The sequence below is a fragment of the Sebastes fasciatus genome, chromosome 4 (assembly GCF_043250625.1).
Source record: "Sebastes fasciatus isolate fSebFas1 chromosome 4, fSebFas1.pri, whole genome shotgun sequence".
Taxonomy (NCBI): domain Eukaryota; kingdom Metazoa; phylum Chordata; class Actinopteri; order Perciformes; family Sebastidae; genus Sebastes; species Sebastes fasciatus.
In genome coordinates, this window is record NC_133798.1 from 30622711 (window position 1) to 30649442 (window position 26732).

Consider the following 26732-nt stretch of genomic DNA (forward strand, 5'->3'; position numbering starts at 1 on the left):
AGATTTTTTTGATCCCGTTTAAATTGCGCCATGAATCACACATATGTTTGTCAATTTAAAAGATAATTTTCCGAGTCAAGAAGTCTGTTTTTTGTAAAACATTTGAAGTATCAGATTGTGAAAATACGTAATTAGAAAGACGACACACCCAAAAGTCGTGTAAGAGACTTCTCTCTCTTTCTGAAGCTACGATGTCTGTGTGTTTCCTACTGACCTTTAGTGGTGCTTCTAAGTGAACTTCAGCGTGAAGAAAAACATTTGATTTTAAAGTAAATATACAAAATAGTGAAGTTAGATGCCTCTTAAAGTATGTTTAGCTGCTAAATGAATCTTTTGCAGAAACAAACTCCATCATCAGCCTTTCGAGTTCAGCATCAGGCGAGAACATTGATGTGTGCTTATCCCCTCAGAGATAACAGGGTGAAAGGTTAAAGATAATTATGAGGAGAAATGTGAATGGAGAAAGGATCTGAGAGCCCGTCCGCCCAATTATCACCATGAAAGAGCCTTCTTGTCCAACAGTTTGAGTCAGCATCCATAATGTATCTGCTCTGACAGAAAACAGAAGCTGGACTCGTTTGGCAAATCGCAGCCCGGCTGTTTGTTGCTGGGAGCGTATTTCTAATTGTGCTTCCCCTGACGGTACTGGGTGAAATATAGAGGTGGTGGGGGGGGGGGTGAATTCCCTCAGTGAAGAATCAGTTTGGGCAGCGGGGCGTTCAGTCACAGCCGGTGACCTAGAAATGTTGCTGCAATCCCCAACAAAGGAGAAGAATCGGGACAATAAAGCTCTTATTTCCCCCCACCGGACGACAGCTTCCATCTGACAGAGCAGATTATACAGGCAGGAGGGGGTGGCGGCCGAGCCGAGCCGAGCCGGGCGGGGTCGGGTTGGACCGGGCCGCCAGAGCACTGAGGGCGACGGCTCCACCAGGAAGAGGCTCTGATTCAGTGAGAAATCAGCTGTTTGGGTGTGTTCAAGCTCATCAGTTTATGAGGCTTTAGGATGGTGATGCTGCTCAGACGCCCTCTGACCTCTCCTGTTGGGCCGCCATCAACCCGGGAGAAACACTTTGGCTTAACAGGAAAGATAATGAAAGGATTTACATCTATAGTGTTGTTGGTAACATGGTGACCTTTCCTCTAATGACACCGCCAACCAGGAAGCGAGCATCGCTCTGGTTCCCTCGACAAAAAGCCAATGGGATTGTTCCATTGGCTTTTGGATTATTGCAGAAAATAAGCTCTGTGGCAAACACACGTTTATGATACTTACACGTTTCGTTCAGCAAGATAATCTCCACAAATGAACACCACTTTTATGATTTTTGAAATGTAAATGCAATCGGCAGAAGTAAAAAGCTATAGGCTATAAACACCGCGTATACATGAAGAAATATGCTTCAGTCAAACGACGTTCTGTCAAACCTGCAGAAACCAGGAAGAGATCCCAGACATGAAATATTCATACGGCACACAACAGGCCGGCTGTTCCCAGATACTGGATTCTTCTGAAAGACCAGCTGATGCTGACGAGTCCTGAATATGGATGAGAGGACGTGAAATGAAGCCAAACATGTGTAGTGACATAAAATCTCACTGTGCTCTGGAATTCAGTCATTCACACAACCAAACAATGAGTGTGTTTCAGCACCGAGCTCGGCACATTCCACACACTACACAATGTGTTTTAGTTCACAATAAACTCTGTATTTACTCCAGGGAAATGTTACCGAGTGCTGGTAGGCAGATTCAGTTTTACCTCCACACAGAACCAGGCGAGCTGTTTCCAGTCTTTATCATGGGCCCCTGGGCACAGGCATGCAAAAGGCCCCACCACCTCTCTTACGCAAGCAACACAGACTTTATAATTGATTAGCCTCTTTTTGTTGTTGTTATGTGTCTCTTTGTAATTGTTTTGGACTTTTTGTAGTCATGTTTCGCCCCTTTTTGTAGTTGTTTTACATCTCTTTGTGGTCACTTTGTGTGTCTTTGTGGTAATTTTGTGTGTCTTTGTAGTTACTTTGTGTCTCTGTGGTTGTTTTGTGTCTCTTTGTGGTCACTTTGTGTGTCTTTAAAGTCATTTAGTGTCTTTTTGTGGTCGTTTTGAGTGTATTTTTAGTTACTTTGTGTCTCTTTGTGGTTTAGTGTCATTTTGTGTCTTTATATGTAGTTGTTTTGTGTCTCTTTGTAGTCATTTTGAGTGTCTTTGTAGTTGTTTTGGTCTCTTTCTAGTCTTTTTGTGTCTCTTTGTGGTCGTTTTATGTTTCTTTGTGGTCATTTTGAGTCTCTTCCTGGTTAGTACGCATCTCTTTGAGTGACATTTTCCGTAACCATCTATGTTTTTTATACTAGGCTAAGCTAACCAGCTGCTGGCTGTAGCCTTATATTTAGGCTACTCTGCAGACATATTAACACAATTTTGCCATGAGATGAGAGAACCAGGTGATGCTGGTGTGTGTGCGTGCTTGTGTTCTAGGGTGGATTTATGGAGAGGAGAAAAAATAAAGAAAATAAGTAAGTAATAAAGGTAGTTAACAAAAACAAAATAAATAAATGAGCAAGGAACATAATTAATATATACAGTATATATAGAGAGTAACTTCATATAATTGTGAGTGTTATCACAGAAAAACATAAATACACACATGTATTAATAATCCTGCTGGATTTCATTGTGTACTTGTGATATTTTTGTATACTATCCCTGCATTGTTTATTATTTAATTACTAACATTTTGAATCAAACAGCAGAAATGTCCCAGCATGCATCTGCAGTTCGGTGAAAAGGTGAATAAATACAAGTTCAAGTAAAGAAATGTTCAAAGGGAAGTACACTGAATTCAATAATACTTAAAGGTCTTGTGCGCCATCTAGCTCACAGTCTGGGTGTAACACAGGCACTCTCCTTCTGCACTGATGTGATCGTGATCTACAAGAGAATATTAAAGGTTGTTTATGACTGAAGGGTTTTATAGTTATATCTCCTGAACAGCAGAGCCGGCTTTAGACTTCATTAGTGTTCGAGTCTTTCATAGCTGCTGGCCTTCAATACCAGGTACATTTACCTAAGCTGTTTTTCTGACACCATGACTTTTTAAAAACAAACATATGATGATCTTATAGAATATGATGCACTGCTGGAGGCTAGGGCTGTAAAAGTTAACGCGATAAAAATGCATTACGCAAATCCAGTTTAACGGCACTAATTTCTTTAACACATTTACGCAACTTGCAACTTTTAAGTTGTAGCGGGCGGTTTTAAAGCTAGAGAGAAGGTACTGGTGTCAAACATGAGGAATCGATTGGTACCAACCATGTCATACTAGCTTGTTGAGAAGGAGGTTAAAGAACTTTCCAAACTTACTCTAAATTTTGGCAAGGAAAAACTATTATGGCCATTTTCAAAAGGGTCCCTTGACCTCTGACCTCAAGATATGTGAATGAAAATGTGTTCTATGGGTACCCACGAGTCTCCCCTTTACAGACATGCCCACTTTATGATAATCACATGCAGTTCGGGGCAAGTCATAGTCAAGTCAGCACACTGACACTTACTTAAGTAAGGATTTGAATGCAGGACTTTTACTTGTAGTGGAGTATTTTCAGTGTGGTATTAGTACTTTTACTTCAGTAAGGGATGTTAATACTTAGGTAAGCATGTACTGCTCATGATTTAAACCTCATTGCCTACCTCGCTCTGCTGTGGGACTGCAGACGTTGCTCTTCTTCAGGGACGTCTGCGCCAACATCTGTCCTCTGGAAAGACAGAGGGGAAACAGGTAAACGTGACAACAAGCAGAAAAAACTCAACTCTTTTGTCCAAAAGTCTCAACACCCTCTCTCTGGACAACAACCAGTCAGGGGGCTTCCTGTTTTAAATGATGTATATAAAGAATGTGAATATACAAATAAGTACATTAAGAATAGGTGTACAAAGAACAGATACTTACCATTTGTGTTTGCCCATCTATACAGTATATTATTCAAGGATCAAAACAAGTGCATCATGTTGACCAGCAGATGACGCCGTAACACCACAGATCAGCACTATAAAAGTTCTCTGAGTGAAGAGTTTGTAGTAAAAAGTAAAACGTTTATTGAAGGGCTCTGTGAAAACACACGTCAGTCAGCAGTTTTATACATTTTTGCAGCAACGTTTTATGTACATTTATTTTGTTTTACACAATAAATAACAAATAAAAAACACAAAGGATGTGAAATATAAAAAAATGTTTTGTTCTTTCTGCAGGACTCTGGTTCAACCGGTGACCTTTGACCTGCAGGTGGTTCAGGCGGGGTTGGCGTTGGACGGTGTGGCGGTGGGTTTGGTGATGGTGCTGTGGCAGATCTGATAGCAGGTTTGGTTCTGGCCCCCGTCATCCTCTCCTCGGTACGCTGTCAGACACAAATCCATCCACGGACGCTCACCTGAGTAGACGTAAACACGAGAACGACATTACACACCTGAGACCAACTTCACTCAAATTTTAATTAAAAATAATCTAATTAAAATGAGGAATCTTTTCTTTCTTTCTTTTATATTTTAAACTGAAACTGTGTACATGTTAGTACAGTTTAAGTGTACTAAATAGCATGTTAGTATACAGTTACAGTACACTGTTTTAGTGTATTAAATAGCATGTTTGTATGGAATTTCGTACTCAACCTTGGATTCAATGCTGACACACATATATACATATATATATACGTATATATATATATATATATATATATAAATAATGCAGTTTACAGAATATTTCTTAATTGACATAAAGGATGATCTGGGTACTTATTTATACCAAATAACCACATTTACAGCTAATTTATTCTTGTGATATGTCAGTGAATCAGCAGCTGGATTCAAGAGTTTCACACTCTTGAATCCAGCTGTTTGTGGGTTTGACAGATGTACCAGTGCTGCCCCCTGCTGGACACAGGGAGTCCATTGTTTTCTGGATGCTGTTCTGAGCCTCCTGATTGGCTGCTACGTCCTCTGCCGACACGCCGAAGAACGACTCCTGATGAAAAACACAAACAACCATCATCATCATCATCATCATCACCGCTCATTAAACTTCTACAAACTGTTTCAGGTGGTTTCATCATGTCATGTACTTTTACTTCAAGATGTTTATTTGATGTCTCACCACAATGTGTGCAACTCAATTCTCTGAGCAGAAAAGTTCTCAGAGACTTTATTCATCAAAACTGACCATATCACTCAATCATTTAAAGGGTTTGAGCCGGAGAAAACAATTGTTCTCATCATATCAGACGCCGGATCGATGCTGTCAGCAGACTTCTCATTTTTAGATTCTAACATTATTTTACGTGAGATAGCCAAACCACAAAATGAAACTGTTAACTGGTAAAAGAGCGTTATAAATGGGTGTCTGTACATTTGGCTGTATTGTGTTGTGTTTTCTCACTCTGCAGTTTTTTTTCTTTCTAAATGTTGTACATGAGTTGTCAAATTGGTGAAGATGTTTTCTTCATTTGAGTGTGTTTTGTTAAAGGGATAGTTCAGGTGTTTTGAAGTGGGGTTGTATGAGGTACTTATCCATAGTCAGTGTATTACCTACAGCAGATGGTGGTCGGAATGCCTCCAGTTTGGAGAAACTGTTCGCCGCTTTTCCTTTGCCGTGAGACGGCCCATTTTTAACTTTTTGCTCTTCTGTTTTTAAATCTGTTATTTGTGCTTATAGGTGTGAATCTTTTGTACTCCTGTCTTGGCCTGGACTCCCTCGGAAAAGAGATTTTATATCTCAACGGGCCTATCCTCGAAAAATAAAGGTTGAATAAATAAATAAAAATAAAAAATGTTTTAAATTTTCTATTATTCTGATGATTTTCTTCCCAGTTAATTGCTTATTCGTCATCAAATGTCAGAAAATACAGAAAACTGCCCTTACAATTTAAAAATTGTTTGTTTTGTCCAATCAACAGTCCCCCAAAAAAACTAATTATTGATTTACAATTACGCAGGACAAAGAATAACAGTAAATCCCCAAAATTGAGAAGATCAAACTAGGGACTATTTGGTATTTTTGCTTTAAAAATTACTTAACAATTAACCTATTATAACATAATAAATACAGTATGATTTCCGAATGATTGATTAGTTGATTAATCGACTAATCGTTTCAGCTCTAAATCACAATTTAAGTCATTAGGTCGAATAAATACTTCTTGCCTTGTGCCAACAAGTAACTCACTTTTTGCTTGTTTTTTGGCCCTCTTTTTGATTCACCTGGTATAATGTGAACCTTTCTTTAAACTTAAATAAGTTTATTAATCCCCAGAGAGGAAACTAGTTTCACACAAGTCATACAGGCCACAGCAGACAACTTATATAAGACACAATGCTACTACAGTAGTAACAGTTTGGTAAAAGTTCAGACAGATGGTAAAAAAAACTCAGATTTGATCCCTTCTCCTTGTGATCTAATCTCCTCTGATTCAGAGTCAGCAGCATTTTAAATGTGATCTGAAACTCACGGCGTCTCTCCACAGGAAGACGTCCAGCGTGTCGGTGGCGTCCTGCAGCTCGAGCTTCATCAGCAGGACGAACTGCAGCAGCTGAATGCCGAGAGCTGCAGACCAAGAGGAGACGTTAACGCTGTGTGATTTATATCAGAGGAAAAAACCTGCAGCTAGAACAGACCTGAGATCAGCCGGGAGTCGTTTTATAAGATTTTACAAACTGCTGAATCAGGAGGAAGGAAAAAGAGCCCGACAAAAAACTTTGTGTGAAAGATTGAGCTGTTCAGGGGTTTTAAACACTGAACACAACATGAACACACAAACACACAAAACTCTTCTTGATGGTGCATTCAAGGACAAGATCTAATTGACAATCTTTGTTGTCAGAATATTAGAGCAGCACCCTAGAGTTATTTTTATTATCTATTCAAGTCAGAAAGCCCAACAGAATTCCCCAGAGAGCACAGAGACGTCTTCAAACGTCCAAATCTCCAAAATATTCAGTTTACGATGATATAAAAACAGAAAAATCCTAAAATTTGAGAAGCTCCAACTCATCAAGTTGTAAAAAGGATAATGTGAAGTCGATGGTTGATTTTAGTAAAGCTACACCCACAGATACACTCTCATTTTAATCTCACAGCTGTCTGCACCGGCTCTGTGCAGTGGCGGCGCGATTCGAGAAACGGGGCGTTGCGTTAGCCACTCCTCATTTGGATAAAGTTGAGGTCTAGGTCTAGTTTAACATTTAAACTAACCCTTGTTGATTTAAAAAATAAAGACAGATTCAGCAACTGCATGGCTAAATTCTCGCATAAAATGTTTTCAGAAACACATTTCAGTGAACTATTTTAGTGATATAGGAGAAGAAGGTTGACAAACGAGCCGCCATGTTGGTTCTGGTTTGAAAGCTGGGAGCAGCAGCCTACGAGGGAAAGCATTCGTCCAATCAGGTGTCTTGTGTCTAGTGGCAGCCCATTGAGCGTCAAAAGCTGGGAAGCGAAGCGATCCCTCACGATAAAAAACGCCCCTGTGGACACGTACCATTACAGGCGTAAAGCGTGGTTTCTGCTTACTGCTAGTTTCTGCTTGGCCAAAGTGACGTCACACCATCAGACACGGGCCTTTGCGGGGGTTCAATGCGGCAGGTTTTCGTCCACCCGTGCACATCCAAATTGTTCTAACTACGTGGATGCAGATGGAGGGTAAAAATGGAGAATAAGAAGAGATCCAAACGTTTCCTTGTCACGATTCCACGTCAGCTCATGTCCATGTGACCGTCCTTGTGGAAAGTTTAACTGTAGCTTAACCGCTACCGTTATTTTTTCGACAATACATGCATAAATGCGAGGTTGATGCCCAATAAAAACTACTACTTTACTACATTACTCAAATTTACAACATATTTTAGGGTTTTATCATTATTTTATAATTTAATTTATTAAACTTTAAATCATATTATCTTTATTTTGTTATTATCTGACCTTGGTATGGTGGCATGTTTTCTCCTTTATTGCTGTTTACTTATTGATTCTGTATTGTGTAATCCTCATCTTAATGTGTAAAGCGTTTTGAAAAGTGGTAGCCTATACAAATAAAGTTTTCTTCCTCTCTCAAACTTTAACAGAGCTGAAAGGATCATGAGGGGGAAACAGGAAAACTGCACAGAAAGTTTGGCAGCTCCTTTTCTGCTCGACGCTTTGAAAGGCTCGGACCACAAGAAACCGGTAAAGACAGTCGTTTCAGTGTCGTATGAACGCTGTTGCTACATGTGCGACGCTGATGTGACGTTTGCGGTCTAGACACGGGGTTAGAGGCAGCCGAACAAGCTGAAAACACAACACTGACACTCTGACTGTGAGCCGCTTCCTGTGTGATCTCTTCTCTCACCTTCTGCAATGACCTTCTCATCGATCAGCTCGACTCCTTCAGCACACGGAGGTTCCCTCACTGTACCCTCGGAGCAATGCTTACACCTGCAACACAGGAAACCATAAAGAGAACGGATGATCAGCGGTGGGATATCTATGTGGGCCTCCTTTACTGTGATGTGGACTAACGTTCCTGCACAGTTGGTTAAAATACAACATGGGCAAAAGTATGTAGTCATCCTTTCTAATTAGTGAGTTCAGCTGCCTCAGTCACACCCATTCCTAACAGCTGCATACGTTTAAATATAGAGCGTCGGGGTGCCACATCGCCCTGTCGGGGTTTATTTCACAACAATGACCGACCCGCTGTGCGTTATCCCTGATGTTGCAACTAACTGGTTTTGATAAATCTCTAACTGTTTTCTCGGATTCATCAGTGTGTGTCATCTCTGACCCGTAGTATCTCTTCCTGCCTCTGAACAGGAAAGGTGCAGACAGGTCGAGCAGAGCCAGGTGACCTCCCGATGACCCCACAGGGACGATGTTCTGGTAGCCGGCGGCGAGTCGACACGTTTCCTCCAGAGTCGAACCTGCAAGACACCAGAACCTTCATCACTGGGTGTCTGATTGAAGGATGAAAACTTTGATGGCAGCAGGAAAAAATAAACCTTTAAAAAAAATATGTTTTCCCTCCAAATGTGCTCAAAATCTAACTTTTACTTTTGCTAATTTAAAAAACACTACGACTGTTACCCATGAGGAAGATGAGCTCCTTGGTTTTGTCCTCGCACATGAGCTTTGTGGACAGGTGAACACTCAGCGCTCGCTTCGGGGATCCTGGGGAATCTCCGGGGACAACGACCCGCCCAGAGAGCGCCCACGGTGGGAGGCTGCAGGGTCCAGAGTCCTGGGACGCCTCAGAGAAGAGACGCGCCACCAGTTCATCATCTGGGACCTCCTGCCTGAGATCAGAGGGACATCAGATATCTAATGTCATTATATTTCATAAATGATTCATTATACTGCGTTACAGTTTACAGGAAACATTGAGAGCTTGCTGAGTCTTTTAATATTGTGACACTTTGACGCGACGGTGTGTGTGTGTGTGTGTGTGTGTGTGTGTGTGTGTGTGTGTGTGTGTGTGGGCCTACATTGATGTACACTTGCTGCAGTAGAGTTTCAGAGCCTGGTGGAGTCTACGCGGCTCGTAGGATCTCAGCTGGACTCTGACGTGGTGAACTCGACCCGGATCGGACCGCTTCAGCTCGGACAGGGTCGCTGGCTGCGTGTCGTGGCCACAGATTCTCTCTGACACAAACACACACACACACACAATAAACACAGTTAGAGATTCACAGACACAAGCAATATGACCAGTGAGAAACAGCAGAAAGGATACAAATAAAATGACATAATTGCAGTTTACTACCAGTACACTGATCCACACAGCTTGTGGATGAGTCTGCAGGGAGAGCCGGTGGTGATTTAAATTAGTTATTAATTATCAAATTAATTAATTATTAAAGTTAATTATCAAAGTTAACACGATAATAACGTGTTAAAGCAAATTTATTTTAAAGCCACTCATTTTTTTAACGCATTAACACAAGTTGCGATTTTGAGGTTGTAGCGGGCTCAGTTTTAAAGCTAGAGTGAAGATACTGGTATCATATGAAACTAAAAAAAAACTCAGAAATCCATTGGTACCAACCATGTCATACTAGCTTGTCGTGAAGGAGGTTAAATAACACTCCAAACTTACGCTAAATTTTGGCGAGGAAAAACTGGCATGGCCATTTTCAAAGGGGTCCCTTGACCTCTGACCTCCAGATATGTGAATGAAAATGGGTTCTATGGGTACCCACGAGTCTCCCCTTTACAGACATGCCCACTTTATGATAATCACATGCAGTTTGGGGCAAGTCATAGTCAAGTCAGCACACTGACACACTGACAGCTGTTGTTGCCTGTTGGGCTGCAGTTTACCATGTTATGATTTGAGCATTTTTTTTAATGCTAAATGCAGTACCTGTGAAAGTTTCTGGACAATATTTGTCATTGTTTTGTGTTGTTAATTGATTTCCAATAATAAATATATACATACATTTGCATAAAGCAGCATGTTTTGCCCCCTCCCATGTTGATAATACTTGACAAATCTCCCTTTAAGGTACATTTTGAACAGATATTGTGATTAACTATGGACAATCATGTGATTAATCGCGATTAAATATTGTAACTGATTGACAGCCCTACCTTAAATATATTCCAAAATGAGAGAAACAGACAATAAGTGACAAACTGCTGATCTTCAAGAGTTCAACTGGCTGCATTTGCTTCATTTTATAAATGTGGACAGTTTAACTTCACACCAGACTTGTTGAGCTGCTGCAGCGTGTCGTGTTTCATACCTGTGCTGCACTCCACTGGTTCAGCATCTAAAAACAGAAACACAAGAACCATCAAGGACTGAACCAGATACAGGAATACACAAATCAATAAGAGACAAGTTACACAGGCCTTTAAACAAACTGCACTCTGCTGAGCTGCTGAAAAGCGTTTTATTAGAAGGCTTAAATCCTACAGCATCGTCCTGCTACTGAGCAGCAGTTTCCAAACAACTACCTCGAGATTAACAGCCGATAAAAGGTTGCATTTTTAATTTTGTTTCTTCTGAAATACTATTCTATTAAAGAGATGCAGTAATATACACAGGAAGTAAAAGCAAACAATATTCAGACATTATACAAACAAGAAGCTTCCAAAGAAAGAGACATAAATTGAATTAAAGGGGACCTATTATGCTTTTGTGCTTTTCCCCTTTCCTTTAGTGTGTCATATAGTTTTTTGTGTATGTAAAAGGTCTGCAAAGCCCAAAGTCCACGCCAAAGTGAGTTACTCTCCCCCACAGAAACACTGCTCCTGAACTGTCTGAAACGCCTCGCTTGAATTCCCGCCTTTTCTACCTTAACGTGGTGATGTCATCAAGTAACACATTTGCATAACGGCCAGTTTGGCACAACCTCAAACAAAGCTAGTTAGAGCTGAGCTGAAGCAGAGTCCAGCGTTTCCGACAAGAGGGTGAAAAGAAGCGCTGCAGCACTTATGAGAAAAGTAACGCGTTCAACATTAAAGCATGTAAACATGTTCTAGTAGAAACCCAAAATACAAGTATGCACCTGAATATAAGCATAATAGGTCCTCTTTAAGTGTTAAAATTTTTATTTGAATTTGAATTGTATGCCCTATATAATACGAATGGTGCATATGAGTGGCTTTATGTCATGAATTCAACATCATGTTTTCTCTTTTTTCTTCTTCGCCTGTGGTTCTGGTATCTTTGCCCTTAAAAGACCTGGTTCTGATAAAAAAAAAAAAAAAAAAAAATGAATTACTTCAGTCTGCACAAAGCCACGTTGTTGATAAAGAAGTTAAATTTAAAAGAAGAACATTCGTGCTCTTTCTGCAAAGAAACCGCGTCCCAAATCTTTCGTCCACTCAGAGTTACACAACAGACGTCAGGCCTGCAGGTCTGAACACAGACAAACCGCTGCAGCATTAAAAGAACTCTTCAGCATTAAAAACAAGCTCTGTCTGTCTGTCTGTCTGTGTGGAAACCTTCAGGTCACAGTCAAAGTTTGGACCTTGTACTTTATTCCCAGTGAAGCGTGGGCTTTTAGAAGGCCCTGCTAATGGAAGCAGCTCCCCGCAGCTTCAATCCATCCGTCCGTCCTCTTCCTTGGTCTGTCTGAGCAGTCAGGATGTTCATATTTCCGCTGCTGGCGAACATATTTTTTCATTTAATCAAAGACCGGCGGGCAGCCACCACTCACATTATTCTCTCTTCTTTCAACTTTAGTCATGCAATGAAAATATTTGGGTTGTCCTTCTCAATCATTTTGTAAGCAGACGCTACAAAGGAGGAAAAACAAGTCCAGCGGCGTGTTTGCACACAAAGCATTTCAACCATGTTTTTTTCGCCGTCCATCTCAGTGGCTAACGTTTCACTCGGGCTATACGCACTTAAACGCAACCAGAAGCGAATGCTAGCAGCCCTGTGAGCTGTAGTTGGTCAGAAATAACAACATAAGCATGACAAAAAAGAAGATTAAAAAGAAAAAAAAATGGACATTCAGTCAGATTCAGCTGTCAATCATAGGAAATAAGCTATTCAGCTATCAGCTATTTTATATAAAGAACCAAAGAAACCCTCATTCAAAATCAAATAACAAAAAAGAAACAGCCTTAGAACAGAGCCTTTCTCAAGTTTGGGGCCATCAATGAGCGTCAGTCGGTCTAGTTTTTGCGGAGTGTACCGCACCGTCGGCTCTAGTCTGCCCATGTCAGAATTTTTTCGGACAATTCAGCATGTTGAATCGCCGGCGGAGCCCGTCGGTGAGAGAAATCACTCTGATTGGATGATGAATACTGCTGCCTGCTGTTGTGGAGAGTTATTTCATCTCACGCAGGCGCAGAACGTACGTGGTAGTCGTGTGTTCGAGTGCAACTTTTTGGCCAAGACGCATGCAACGCGAGGCGACTCGACGGTTGGCCTTCGTCGCCGCTAGTTCTTTGATGTCGGGTTGGTGTGTAAGAGTCTTCAGGCAGGCTGGTGGCTCTGTGAGACTGTACTCAGTGACAGCAGTGCTTTGAGCTAAATGCTAACATCAGCATGATAGTGAGTTCATCCATTTGATGGTTCAGCGGAAAAACTAATAAATTTGAGAACCATTCAACATCGATTCACCTGGAGACTCTGGTGGAGTGCTCCAGATCTCCATCAACTCGGAGTCATTCAGCTCTGAGAAGCCGCCCTCGTCATCCTGTGGGAGGGCCTCCATCACTCTACACATACATTAACAAGAAGAAAATGACTTCTGTTTGTGAGACTTGTGATCACAAACACATAAATACATAAATACAGTAAAACATTCTAGTGGAAATTAATCAAATAAGCAGCAGAACTAGAACCGGTAAACAGAACCAGACCTCAGTCTGCAAAATGAAGCATGTTTTCTACAATTACTTTATTTTAATAAATGAAATATACTTGAAACTTTATTTTTAACCTCAGTTCTCTCAGAGTATATTTGTCCCTCATCTCCTGCTGTACCTCTTCAGTTCCTGCACGTCGGTGCTGTTTTCTGGAAGAACCCGGATCCCCCTGCCGTACGCCGTCCCTCCATGCAGGTGAAAAGCCAGGTGATCCACCTCCTCCGGATGGCTGCTGGTGAGACCCGGCACCTTACTGGATCCTAGGATCGCTCGTAGGTTGAAGATCCTCAGGAAGTCCCCGGGCTGATAAACGGATAAAAAACAGCATCAAAGATAAAAGATGATTATTAAAAAATTAGCAACAATTTATTTTTAAACAGACAAGCAGCAAGAGAGAGGAAGATCTTGGAGTACATAACGAGTACACATTCAGTGAATAAGTAAAAATTTGGTGGTAAATAATGTTAAGTCAGAGTTTATTTTAAGTGCATTACGACATCCATGTTCCTCAAAACAATTTAACAAGAAACACAAAAAATTGGAGCAGCAGATGTTTACATATTCTGACTTTAAACCGGAGTCGAACTCCAAAAATGCTGGATCCTACATTTCCCATAATGCAACCAGGTAACATCTTTTTCATTAGACCCTCCCTACGTGGCTAAACATCCACGTCATTCAAACTCCACACCTAAGTCCAATATTTACTCCACTTTTAGCTCTGGTTTTGGTCGGTGTTTTGTCAATCAGCAGATGGCGCTGTTGCACCAAACTTCCAGTCAGTGTGGTGACGGTGATTCAGAGGCTTCTCAGAGGACTTGGTTTGGAGGTTTGTCATTTTTGTTTTTTCTTTCCCTTCAGTTCTCCGTCACGACGAGCCTGCAGTCGACAGAAATATGTCCTCACTCTCATCATCAACAAACGCTTCAGTGATCAGGAGTCAGAGGTATTCACTCTGTTCAGAATACACACTAGAATATACTGTTTTTACATGGCAGGGTTTAGTCTATATAGGACCCAGATACATGCACACAGCGTATATATGATCTTTAATTGCATTATAGCCGGAGAGCAGAAGAATGACTCAGAAAGTGAATCCTCTATAAGCTTCCTTTAAATCCATTTTCTCCGTAGAGTGAGTGAAGTTTGAGTCAGTGTCAGGGTGGATTAACAGCTGGTCCCCTGAGGCCTCTCCTGCTCTGAAGATCCACACGAGGAGCTGAGAGATGAACTGGGAAGACTGGCGACCTGCCTCCCCCCCCCCCCTCACATGGAAGCATTTTATTATGTGGAATTATCCTTTTATTTAGTTATCAGTTACTTTGAAACTGACGAAAAAGGAGAAGCTCTGCCGCTTATGTGAGTTCAAAGAAATCAAAAAAGAAATTCACTTGGTTTTTACTTCCTCTGTGTGATGAGATCAAGAAAAAGTATTTTGTATTGATAGAAGACTAAAACAATGAAAGACTTCATGAGAGGAGAGATGAGACAAAGCATGAGCATTGGGGAAAAAAAGGTGTCAAGATCTGATTGATAGCAAGATCCCTAAAAATGTCGACGGTTGACACTTCGACTCTCAGTTTATGATGTTTTTTCAGCTGACTGTACCCGTGAGGAAAATGACAGCACTGGTAGTTTTTCAAACTCTCAAAACAACTTCCGTTTGCCTCCTGACAAGCAACTGCTCGATGTGTGAATAATGACTGACCTCTCTCAGAAGCAAAAGAGGAAGTAGCAAGTAGCAGCTATACAAGCCGTTGTTATGATACGTACATGAAACAAAGCAGCGTTTGTCGACCATTTTTACACCACCCTCACTTACCACTTAGCTTAATTCCAAACGTCCGTGTCGCTGTGAAAATATCTGTGTATTGAAACGATCATGTGAGATGAAGATGAAGAATGAGAAGAGCCTTCTGTGTATTTCCTCTTGACTTTACTCGTTGGCTTGCTTTCCTCACTTCCGTTTCTCTTCTCGTGCACCGATTAATTTAAGCCGAGCAGCCAATCAGAGTGATTTCTCGACGGGCGCCACCGCCGATTCAACATGCCTAATCAGCCGAAAAACCTCCAACACGGGCGGACTAGAGCCGACGGTGCGGGACACACTGCAAAAACTAGACCGACAGAAGCTCAGCGACGGCCACAAACTGTCCAACGGCCGCCTGTTGGCTTGGTGTGTCGGAGCCTTTAAAGCGAGTTCACACTGAATGCAAAGCTAATTGTAAAAAAAGGCTCAGTAAGAATTCATGTCAAATAAACGAAAAGATGCAAGTGGGTGTGAACAGACGCAAATTCTCTCCAGGCAGCTTAAATTTAGGCAAAGACGTTCGCATGAATTGAACATTTTTCAGCTCAAGTGAAAATCACTAATCCCAAAACATACTCCAAAAAGGAGAGGAAATGAAGTGAGTCCAGAAGGATTTCAGGTGAAGCCTTTTGGTACATTTAGCCTCAGCTTTCAGTGAGCCTACTACCAGACATGAATTCTCTTTGCATCATTTGGAAACATACCTGCCTTTATCATTAGAAACGATTTAATCTCATCAAAAGACGATGATTTTGTAACATAAGATTTAAAATATCTTGACCCTGTGTCATCTGATAAGTAACCTCTTAAATTGCACTATAAATTGGTTTTCTAGAGTTAGTTCTTCAGCAGCACTTTCTAAGTACGTAAGAAAACATTATTAATTATTATTAAGACCATATAAATCCCACTGTGGCAGGAAGCAAACAATCAGACCAAACAGTATTTTTTGTTTGCAGAATCCCAGACTCTACCCGGGTTTTATGTTGTCTCCAGAGACCTGGATGTTTAGCGGGATGAGACAAAAGAAAACAACGGTAAGTACTCGGGAGTTTGGCTGTGTTTTCTCACAGCTACATGAGAGTTTAGGAGAATTTAGCACAGTTTGTGTTTGGAAACAGGTGTAGAGAGAACTGAGAGAGTGACTAACGCAGGGAGACTGTGAAAACAACACCAGAGGACAGACAGCAGGGCGAATGAAGGCGGTGCCATGTGGCGTTGGATCTGATCTCGCCCCGTTGAAGCTTCGGTATTCACATATTAAATCCTCTGCAGCGGTCCGGAGAGGCCAGGTGTGATTATAATGAGCAGACATTCAGCTGAGAGAAGCAGCACTAAGTTTAGACCAGAACATGACTCATCTGATCTGTGGACCAAGGTCACAGTATGTCCAAAAGTACAGTCGCTTACTGAGACGCTTTTGTTTGTTGATGAAAGTTGCCGCTGCAGTTCTTCTGATGGTGACAAAACTTTTCATTCGTATGATAGAAGAGACAGAAAAGACTGAATCCAAAAAATGGATGGCAAAACAATCGACCAATCAGAGATTTGTACGCAGGATTTGGGAAGTTGTCTTCCTACACAGCTAGCTAGCTACATCCATGAAAAATAGCAACAGAAGTAAAAAAACAAAAACGTTACTTTTCAGGATGAAAACACATTTTTTTTATTCTATTTCCATTTCAATTCATATCTTTTAGGGATGTCAAAGTTAACGCAATAATAACGCGTTTAACGCATTATTCATTTTAACGTCACTAATTTCTTTAACACATTAACGTAATCGATCTTTCAGAGGTTGTAGCGGGCTCAGTTTTAAAGCTAGAGTGAAGATACTGGTATCATATGGAACTAGAAAACCTAATGAATCAATTAGTACCAACCGTGTCATACTAGCTTTTTGCCAAGGAGGTTAAATAATGCTCCAAACTTACACTAAATTTGGTGAGGAATTAAAAACTGGCATGGCCATTTTCAAAGAGGAAAATGGGTTCTCTGGGTACCCAAGAGTCTCCCCTTTACAGACATGCCCACTTTATGATAATCACATGCAGTTTAGGGCAAGTCATAGTCAAGTCAGCACACTGACACACTGACAGCTGTTGTTGCCTGTTGGGCTGCAGTTTGCCATGTCATGATTTGAGCATATTTTTATGCTAAATGCAGTACCTGTGAGGGTTTCTGGACAATATTTGTCATTGTTTTGTGTTGTTAACTGATTTCCAATAATATATATAAAAATACATTTGCATAAAGCAGCATATTTGTCCACTCCCATGTTCATAAGAGTATTAAATACTAATTAACTATGGGCAATCATGCAGTTAATCGCGATTAAATATTTTAATCAATTGACAGACCCTAATATTTTTGTATGGTGATTTGACTAGGGTTTGGTGCCAAAACAATTTTTTTAGTACCTACTTAATCTGGCATTGAATGTCGGGTTGGATTCATAATCTTGTGTGTTTATTCTTTAATCACATTTCAGTCTGTATTTTATTAAGACAAAGTTCTTTTACAGCTGCTTGTTGATGCGTTTTGCAAGAGCAAGCCTGTTTCAAATTAAAAAGGACCATACCGCTGTTTTTTTTGTTTGATTGTTTTCATATTGTAGCACATTAATGACCCATTATGTAAACTTTTCATGCCTGCTGACAATTTTTCCAAATCTCACTCTTAAAATATCGGATGTCTTGCTGTCCTTGAATGCATCAACAGGTGCTATTTTTTATTTTTTATTTCCAATAGTCCTTAAAGATAGGTATTGAAAAGAGTATGTATTTGGCATCGGTAGCAAAACTGAGGTATCATATTGGTGCTCGTTTGTAATTTGTAACTGCAGGTGATTGGACCCAGAGGGCTGGTAGCCTTAAATATCTAACATAGATGCTGCAAATGTAGTTCATTTAAACTTTTACAAAAATACGCAAACTACATTAGAGCATGTTTTTATATTATCTAGAGAGATTTTCTCTACTTTCTGTGTGCGGTTAGGATAATTTAAAGTCTTCATAAAAACCAGATTACCTGAAAGTATTTTTTTTTAAAGCAAATAAAATCACAGGAGATCGATCTTTACTACAACCGTTGGCATAGCAACCAACAGGAGGAGAATCAGCGGCATCATTACAGCTTTTTGACCGGCGTGTTGAGCTCTTGGACCAATCAGATCATCCAGCGGAGACCACATTCAGTATAATGGGCACATTATCACCATCAGCATGTGCACAGGGGGGGCGTTCAGGGACCGTAGGACACACTGGTCCACAGCTCTGGGAAAGATCGGTCTGTCTGACAGAAAATGGCTCCCTGCAGCTTCCCCTGCAAACAAACCATTTTCTTTTTAAAGATGCTGAGGGAACAGAGTGGAGCAGCCTGTGGCGTCTTCTCTAAGTACTTGATCTGTATAAAAAACTAAACACTCCACCGTCCGCCCACCGCCTGACAGCCAAGACGCCGCTGCCGCTGTCTCATGGTATTAGTGCTGCTCGGCTGCTCAGTAAAAAGGGATTCCTTAAAATTCAAAAGATTGCTTTGGGCTTCCACGGCTTCTCGTCGAGCTGAGGCTCAATAAAGCAGCCAAAGAACTCGTGCCCTCGCTGAGAAGAAGAAACTGTTCATTTCACACTGGCTTCTTTATGGAGCAGCAGGAAATGGGCTTTAAAAGCCAGCCAGCCTAACTCGACAGCGGGGATCTTTGTGCTGGAAAATCAACTCGATGGGGAACAAGGGACGACTGAAGTACACCTCATTTCAGATTAAATACCTCGACTGCCCTCTGAGCCTTAGAATAAAACAATCAAGGACAAATAAATAACTACTTTCATTACTGAATAATTTCTCAATCAATTTTAATTTCATTAATCACTGCTTGAGTCCAACAACATGGCTTATTTCATGTCATCAGCGTATATTTCAGTCAATTAAAAACGAGTTTGATATGTTTGAAGTCATTTAGAAACAATGTCTCCCTTACAGTTTCCTGGGAAATTGTTTAAACCAGTGATTCTCAAAAGTGGGTCCGGGGCACTCTGTCAGGGGGTCCGCAAAATAGTTTGCTATGAATTATAAAATTGTGCTGCATCATTAAAAAGCGCATATCGCCGTTTTCTACTTTCTCGTTTCGGCTCACTGCGGTTTGTTTTGGTTGACGGATACGGAACGGATATGACGTCACGTTACTCAGACTACAACAATAAAAGCGGTAACTTCCTTCTACTTCCACATAGACTCAAATGAAGCAAATATATTGATTTTGGCATTAAACAAATAAATTTCAAAATAGTAAAAAAATAATCGTGAACTGATTTTTCCCCCCCCACCCCTATTGCATATATGTATTTTGTTCTTAGGGCTCTCTTATAAAAGATATCTGGAATTCAATGAGACTTCCTGATTAAATAAAGCTTGATTAACTAATAAGATAGAAATCCCTTCAAAGCTATAAGACAATCTGTTTTCTCATCAATACTTAACACGACTAAACCAATAAACAAACCACTAGTTTATTTACTGTACACTCTGGAAGATTGTTCAGAGGACCATCTCTGGTTTCTTATCTGTCTTCATGAATAATAGAAAGGAGGACGTCCCCGAGGGCGCCAGGGAAGACCCGTCCCTCACAACGTCTAAAACACCTTTAGCCGGGGCAATATATTTCTCAAACTGATGAGCAGACTATTACCGTTTTCCTCATAACGTTAATTTTTCTGACCAAAAGGTTGATATGGAGTCAAAAGAAGTAAGACAATCTAACAAAAAGGAAAATGCTGGTAAATAATAAAGCTTTTTTAAAAAACTCTGCTCCCCAGAGTAGCCATTACACCCACTCACACTCACACAGAGAGAAATCTGTCCGAAGCTATAATATCTAAATAAATGATCTGTACATGAGCTGAAGCTCCGCACAGACAAGAGCTGTGTAATGAAGCGTCCGTGTAAATGTGGATCTGGACTCTGGGTAGTTTCTGAGCGATGCTCCGCTGACTTCTCCAGCGCCAGGAGAAGAAGCAGCGTTTCTGTTGCGGTCGGTGGTTGTTAGGGGAGATTTGAGCCCGCGGGCCAACATAAAGACTCATTTTCCTCAGAGCTGTGTTCACTAAACAGGAAACAGTGTGGGAGTAAAGAGCGCGCCGCATTAGAGCACGACCCCCCAAAACAACATTCAATGACATGGAAATGTGCGCTCGGTCGACCGTGAGTGCTAAAAATTAGATAATGAGCGGAAGCTGTCAGCGCTGAACGCAGACTGAGGAGATCACGATGACACCGTGAACACAACAATCAATGGCTCAAACTTTCTCCACACTATTTCAGTACGTGGCTATTAAAGACAACAAGTTATGAATATAACGGCTGAATACAAACGTCCCTCCTTCTGGCCTAACCCCTCGCAGACTTCAATCATTACGCTCACATATATTATAAGACAGAAAGGTTATTGTTGATATGCACAGTGCAACTTAACTTATGTCTGAGCATTAACACTTCTAATATATCCATATAGCCTCTTTCTTTCGTATTTGGATAAAAAAAACTATTTTGCCTTTCTAATGCAGATTATAGATAAATCCGACGGCTGATTAATGTGTTGTGCTCTACGGTGGGAGAGTTGAATGCCTTCACAATGACAGTAGTCGTGTTTCCATTCAATTGTCAATTGAATTTTAAAAGAATTTCTGAAATATTGCAAAAAAGAAATGTGAATTAGGCGCAAAAAAAAATCGTTTCACCTATTTTTCACTTATTTTTAATTTTTACGATTGTGAAATAGATTTTTTAATACCAGAATCAATATATTTGATTCATTTCAGTCTATGTGGAGATAGAAGGAAGTTACTGCTATTCGTGTTGTAGTCTGAGAAACGTGATGTAATATCCGCTCCGTATCCGTCAACCACAACAAACCACAGCGAGTCGAAACAAGAAAGCAGAAAACGGCAGAAGGTCGGCGTGGATACGACCTGCACCCTCACATTAAAGTATGGAAACACTTTGGGTGTCACACATTGCAGGAAAAGCAGAGCTAGACATCACGGCTAAAGCTGCATGCTAACTCTGTCATGGACAGGAAACGTTATCGTATTGCGGTAACGTGCGGTCAAACCGGCCGTCACTCTCATCTCCGCGGTCAAATGGGCCGACGCTACAACTGTAGAGCACCCATATACTGACATTTATGTTAAATGCATTCAAACAGCCCTGATGGAGCTGACCATGGATGTATAAAGAGAACGGAGCTGACGGGAGAGCTAGAGACCACCTTGGAGAAGTTAGAGGAAGTCAGACTACGTCCGGTTTTCAAAATAAGGCGTTAACAAAGGGAACTGTATATACAAAATACATATATGGAAATAAGATTGATTGGATTATATTCACCAGATGTATAAAATATTACATGTCCATTATAAATTAAAAAGAAAATACCACTAATATGTGAGGGAAATTAGTTAATTAACTTTATTTCTTTGATTTTTGGGTTGCTAGAAAAAAAATATACTAAATAAATTCCTGACAATGACTGATATATTTGACTTCAGGACATCTCTGACTACATACATGCTGAAAATCAAACCTTTTTACTGTATTAATTTAGATATTTTCCAAAGTAAAAGTCCCTAGAAGTGTATCATTCAACTTTTTCCCATGGTCTAGTGGTAAAGTTAACAGTGGAAATAATTCAGTATGGAACAAAGCGGTGGTCCGGCCACCTGTGTGGCTAAAAGGAAGTGTTACATATACTGCTTTTTGATTTATCAAATGTATTTAATGTTTGGCAACAATATGGGCACTAAATGCATGAGTTTGTGTATATGCACACAAATACTAAACTATAAATACATTTTTACCAAAGCCCGACCTGCAGGCTGTAAAAGGCCTCAGTATGAAGCAGACTCATAGATATTCCTGAACGCCCACATTAACTCCAACACTGGCATTTAGAATCTGTTTAGAAGAAACAACAGATATTTTATTTTTTAAATTCATGAACCAGCTGGTGGGATCAGGATTCGGGCTGGAGACAGCTGCAGGTTCAGCAGGAAGAGGAAAGTGAGGAGGTAACCAGGTAAACATGAGGAGATTCTGCTGAGGCAGAGAAGAGAAGGACTGCAGGGGGGAGAGAGGGGAAGATAAATGGATAAATGAGGATTCAGGAGAAACTGAAACTAAGAGATGGAAGAGACAGGAGGAGTTACAGAGAGAGAGAGAGAGAGAGAGAGAGTCGGTGTGAATAATGACGAGTGACTCCAAGGCTTGAAACAGGCGAGAACGAGAAGACACACAAAAAACTATGAGTTTAGTTTAAGATCCAATGTTACTGAACTCAGCTCTCTGGACCGGAGAGACTGTCGGGTCTCATTTATTTAAGAATAATAATATAAGAAAAGTCTGGTTGTAATTTGAAAAACCCTCTAAATGAAGCTCCCATTACCTTAAAAGCTCAATTAGATAATACTGTATTTTCTGTATTAATATGGAGTGAAATGACTGATGTGAACGGACCACTTGCAGTGCTGAACCCAAAGAGAAGTATCAGCACCTTCAGAGGAAAGATCATTGGGGTCACCAAAAACAGTTCACTCAGTCGGTTGCCATCTTTGTTTAGTTCAAGGACAGGAGACGCTTCTTGATAAACAAAGTCTTACTTCAGAGGAAAATGCGGAGTGAGTGGCTCTATGAATCTTAATCGGTAATCAGTCGGTCCATCACTTTAGTTCAGACTCAAATATCTCAACAACTATTGGATTTATAGCCATGAAATTCTGTGCAGACATTCATGATCCAGGTCCAAATAACACAATACTTTGGTTTATGACCAAATACTTGCAACTGTACTTTTAGTTTAATGCTAATAAGCAAATGTTAGAATGCTAACCCACTAATATTGTGAACACGGTAAACATTACACCTGCTAAATGTAGCATGTTAGCGGCATATGAGGATACAGGTATGATGTGAATCTCTGTAAGCAGCAAGTGGTGGCGATGTCCTAAATTTTAGTAACTTACAGCTTTTCTTTTCCATTTGGATTCATCGATAACAGTGAAATATGCGTGTATGGTTTTGAGCATACGTATTGTGATTGTGAGCATGTTAGGATGCCGATATTAGATTTTAGCTCTTGGCACCATTGTGAAATACATTTTATCATATTTTTTTTAGTCAGAATCTGACCATTTCCATTCCGACACTGACTTCCCTCACAGAACAGTGCAAGTCTGTTTATATCAGATCACATAGAGCGCATGTGTCTCCACTGATTAAGTTACAGAAACTAAAGTAGGCTACATCAAAAGTTGGACTTCTCCATGCTCATTAACATCACATTTAGCAGGTTTTCTCTTCCGTTCTCAAAATTACTGACGTTCTGGGGTACAAAAAAAAAAACAGTGCAGGGAGCAGAGCCAATGCATTTCTTATGGGTAGAAGTGAAGGCGGACCATTTTGAAGCATGTATAGTCTGCAATGTCAGTCATTTTGGGATGTCTATACAGACGTCTGCATGGATCCTAAAGGCATTGAGCAGATGACAAAATGTGGACCCTCGCAGTATGCAGATACAGAAGTATACCGGCTTAAAATTTGTAGAAGTAAAACCTGCTTCATCAGGATTTAGTAGATAAATGACAGCACCCAGAGGGTTTCTGGACAATATTTGTCATTGTTTTGTCGTTAAATGATTTCTACTAATAAATATATACATACATTTGCTTAAAGTAGCATATTTGTCCACTCCCATGTTGATAAGAGTATTAAATACTTGACAAATCTTTCTTTAAGGTACATTTTGAACAGTTAAATGTGCGATTAATCGCGATTAACTATTTTAATCAATTGATAGCCCTAATATTTTTGTATGGTGATTTGACTAGGGTTTGGAGCCGAAACACCTTTTTAGTACCGACTTAATCTGGCATTGAATGTCAGGTTGCATTCATAATCTCAATTGTTTATTCTTTAATCATACATTTACTGATTTCAACCGAACTTTTGCCAATTTCAGTCTGTATTTTATGAAGACAAAGTTCTTCCACGGCTGTTGATAAGAGTAAGAAATGCTTGACAAATATCCCTTTAAGTTACATTTTGAACGGATAAAAAATGGGCAATTAATTTGCGATTAATCACAATTAACTATGGACAATCATGTTAATTGATTGACAAACACGAGTCACAAAGTATGTTCATGTACACAGAGACAAACGGCACACTATAATCTACACCCATTGCATCTCCTTGTGTTTACAGCTTTATGTTTCTGCTGATGAAGGTGGTCTAAGAGTGACAGTTAAATGTGACATTTTGCTGCTTTGATTAACTCTGCAGAAGGTTTCTTCCGTTCTTAAACAAGTACCATAAAAATAAATGTTTTATTATCCGTGTGTGTGTGTGTTTCTGAGAGAATCAGCGATCGAGGAGGAAACGCCACACCGACTGCAGCACTTCTCCTCCTCCTCACTCTCTTGTTCTCAGCTTCTTTTCATCATAATGGGCTCCTTTCTCTCCTAATGGCCTTCTTCTCACAGAAACGCCTCAGTCAATTTTACACAATACCAGTGATGATTCACCAGAGGAGCCTGGTAGTTGGGGGAAATATTCCTATTCAAACACTTCTGTAGTGGAAAGGCTCTCAGTGTGTCACACACTGCTGAATTGATTGACGGGTGTTAATAGTCACCTGTCAAAAAACATCCAATCGAAGAGAATTTTTTTTAACCATGATACATCATTCCGAGCTTCACTTACTATGTGTTTTCAATGGATTCCTCTCAACTATTTAAAGTTCAGAATAGGGGTTGCATGACCGTGCACAGGGATCCTCCCGACAGTGAAATGTGATCACCGACACTACCGTTCAAAGGTTTGGAATCAGCTGTTATTTTGATGGTTTTCTTCTTTCCAACAATAACTATTTTAACAGAGATGAAAACCAAACAGACACTGTGTTTCTAGATAGAAGTTGGGGGTGTTCCCATTCACTTCAATAGTTTATATGACGTCACCCTTTGAGTTGCAAACACACAACTTTTTATACCCTTTTTATACACCGACTACACACATATGTGGCTCTACTGTGGTATCAGTGAGGCTCAGCTGTGCTTTGAAAGAGGCAAATTCTGGTTTCAAACTGATGAAACATAATACAACACTCCTCTACAGTTATCACATTAAAATCAGAGTTTACACCACATGAGCAAAAACATCTTCTCAACACTTCTTTATAAGGAGCAACAGCAGAATCTAAAATCCACCTGATCTAAATTAGATTTTTATACCTCAGCTGAGACTTTTCACACTCCAGACAGTCTTCTTCTCATACAGAAAAAAAGCAAACTGTACTGTAACTGTAACACTAACAACATGCTGGGATACAACAAATCTGAAGGTGGATGAGGACACATAGTGGATGTAGAGTAGTTCACTCACAAAGTGAAACACAACCACTTAGGTAGGGAGCGGACTCTCACGCTATCGATACTACGTCACTTGCTCCGACCGTCGAATAACGCCGCGGGTTGGTTTGCACTGGAGTTCGATGAAAGCCCGGTTCATCACAAACTGACGCTAGAGGGTGCCTCTGTGCGTCGGTTTCCGTTGCCGAGGGGCGCTGACCAAACGTTGGTATTTGACGAGTTGGGAGTGAAAACGGGTTGACAAATGGATGCATGATCACATAAAATATATTCACATTGACATTAAATGCATTGAACTGTCTTCAGCTGTTATCCATCACACCCGCAAAAAAACATTACGATGTCATTCCACTCAAAGTTGATAATCAATAAGAATTACTGTCCAGTCTTGATTCACACCAGTGAACCTATGAAGTGACGGAACAAAAGAAAACTGCAGCACATGCAACTACTTATTTCAAATCCGAGACAATACAGTACATATTCCTAGTGTTATATTTTTTCTAGAACTGTCAATCGATTAAAATATTTAATCGTGATTAATTGCATGATTGTCCATAATTAATCGTGATTAATCGCAAATTAATGACACATTTTTATCTGTTCAAAATGTACCTTAAAGGGAGATTTATCAAGTATTTAATACTCTTATCAACATGGGAGTGGGCAAATATGCTGATTTATGCAAAATGTATGTATATATTTATTATTGAAAATCAATTAACAACACAAAACAATGACACATATTGTCCAGAAACCCTCACAGGTACTGCATTTAGCATACAAAATATGCTCAAATCACAACATGGTAAACTGCAGCCCAACAGGCAACAACAGCTGTCAGTGTGTCAGTGTGCTGACTTGACTATGACTTGCCCCAAACTGCATGTGATTATCATAAAGTGGGCATGTCTGTAAAGGGGAGACTCGTGGGTACCCATAGAACCCATTTTCATTCACATATCTTGAGGTCAGAGGTCAAGGGACCCCTTTGAAAATGGTCATGCCAGTTTTTCCTCGCCAAAATTTAGCATAAGTTTGGAGCGTTATTTGACCTCCTTCACGACAAGCTAGTATGACATGGTTGGTGCCAAAGGATTCTTTAGGTTTTCTGGTTTCATATAATACCAAAACTGAGCCCGCTACAACCTA

At 40.3% G+C, this 26732-nt stretch overlaps 1 protein-coding gene across 2 annotated transcripts in view; it reads right to left on the minus strand.

Annotated features, from left to right (window-relative positions):
• Positions 1-4082: 4082 nt before the first annotated feature.
• Positions 4083-26732, minus strand: part of pot1 (protection of telomeres 1 homolog) — a 64531-nt gene continuing 41881 nt past the window's right edge. For both annotated transcript variants that reach the window (XM_074633561.1, XM_074633560.1), the window contains exons 11-20: positions 13471-13655; positions 13105-13202; positions 10769-10795; positions 9509-9665; positions 9111-9319; positions 8812-8947; positions 8377-8462; positions 6502-6596; positions 4916-5021; positions 4083-4431 (exon numbers count right to left, since the gene is read on the minus strand). In XM_074633561.1, the coding sequence (XP_074489662.1) occupies positions 4292-4431; positions 4916-5021; positions 6502-6596; positions 8377-8462; positions 8812-8947; positions 9111-9319; positions 9509-9665; positions 10769-10795; positions 13105-13202; positions 13471-13655 (1239 nt within the window). In that variant the 3' untranslated portion in view covers positions 4083-4291. The remainder of the gene's footprint in view (positions 4432-4915; positions 5022-6501; positions 6597-8376; positions 8463-8811; positions 8948-9110; positions 9320-9508; positions 9666-10768; positions 10796-13104; positions 13203-13470; positions 13656-26732) is intronic.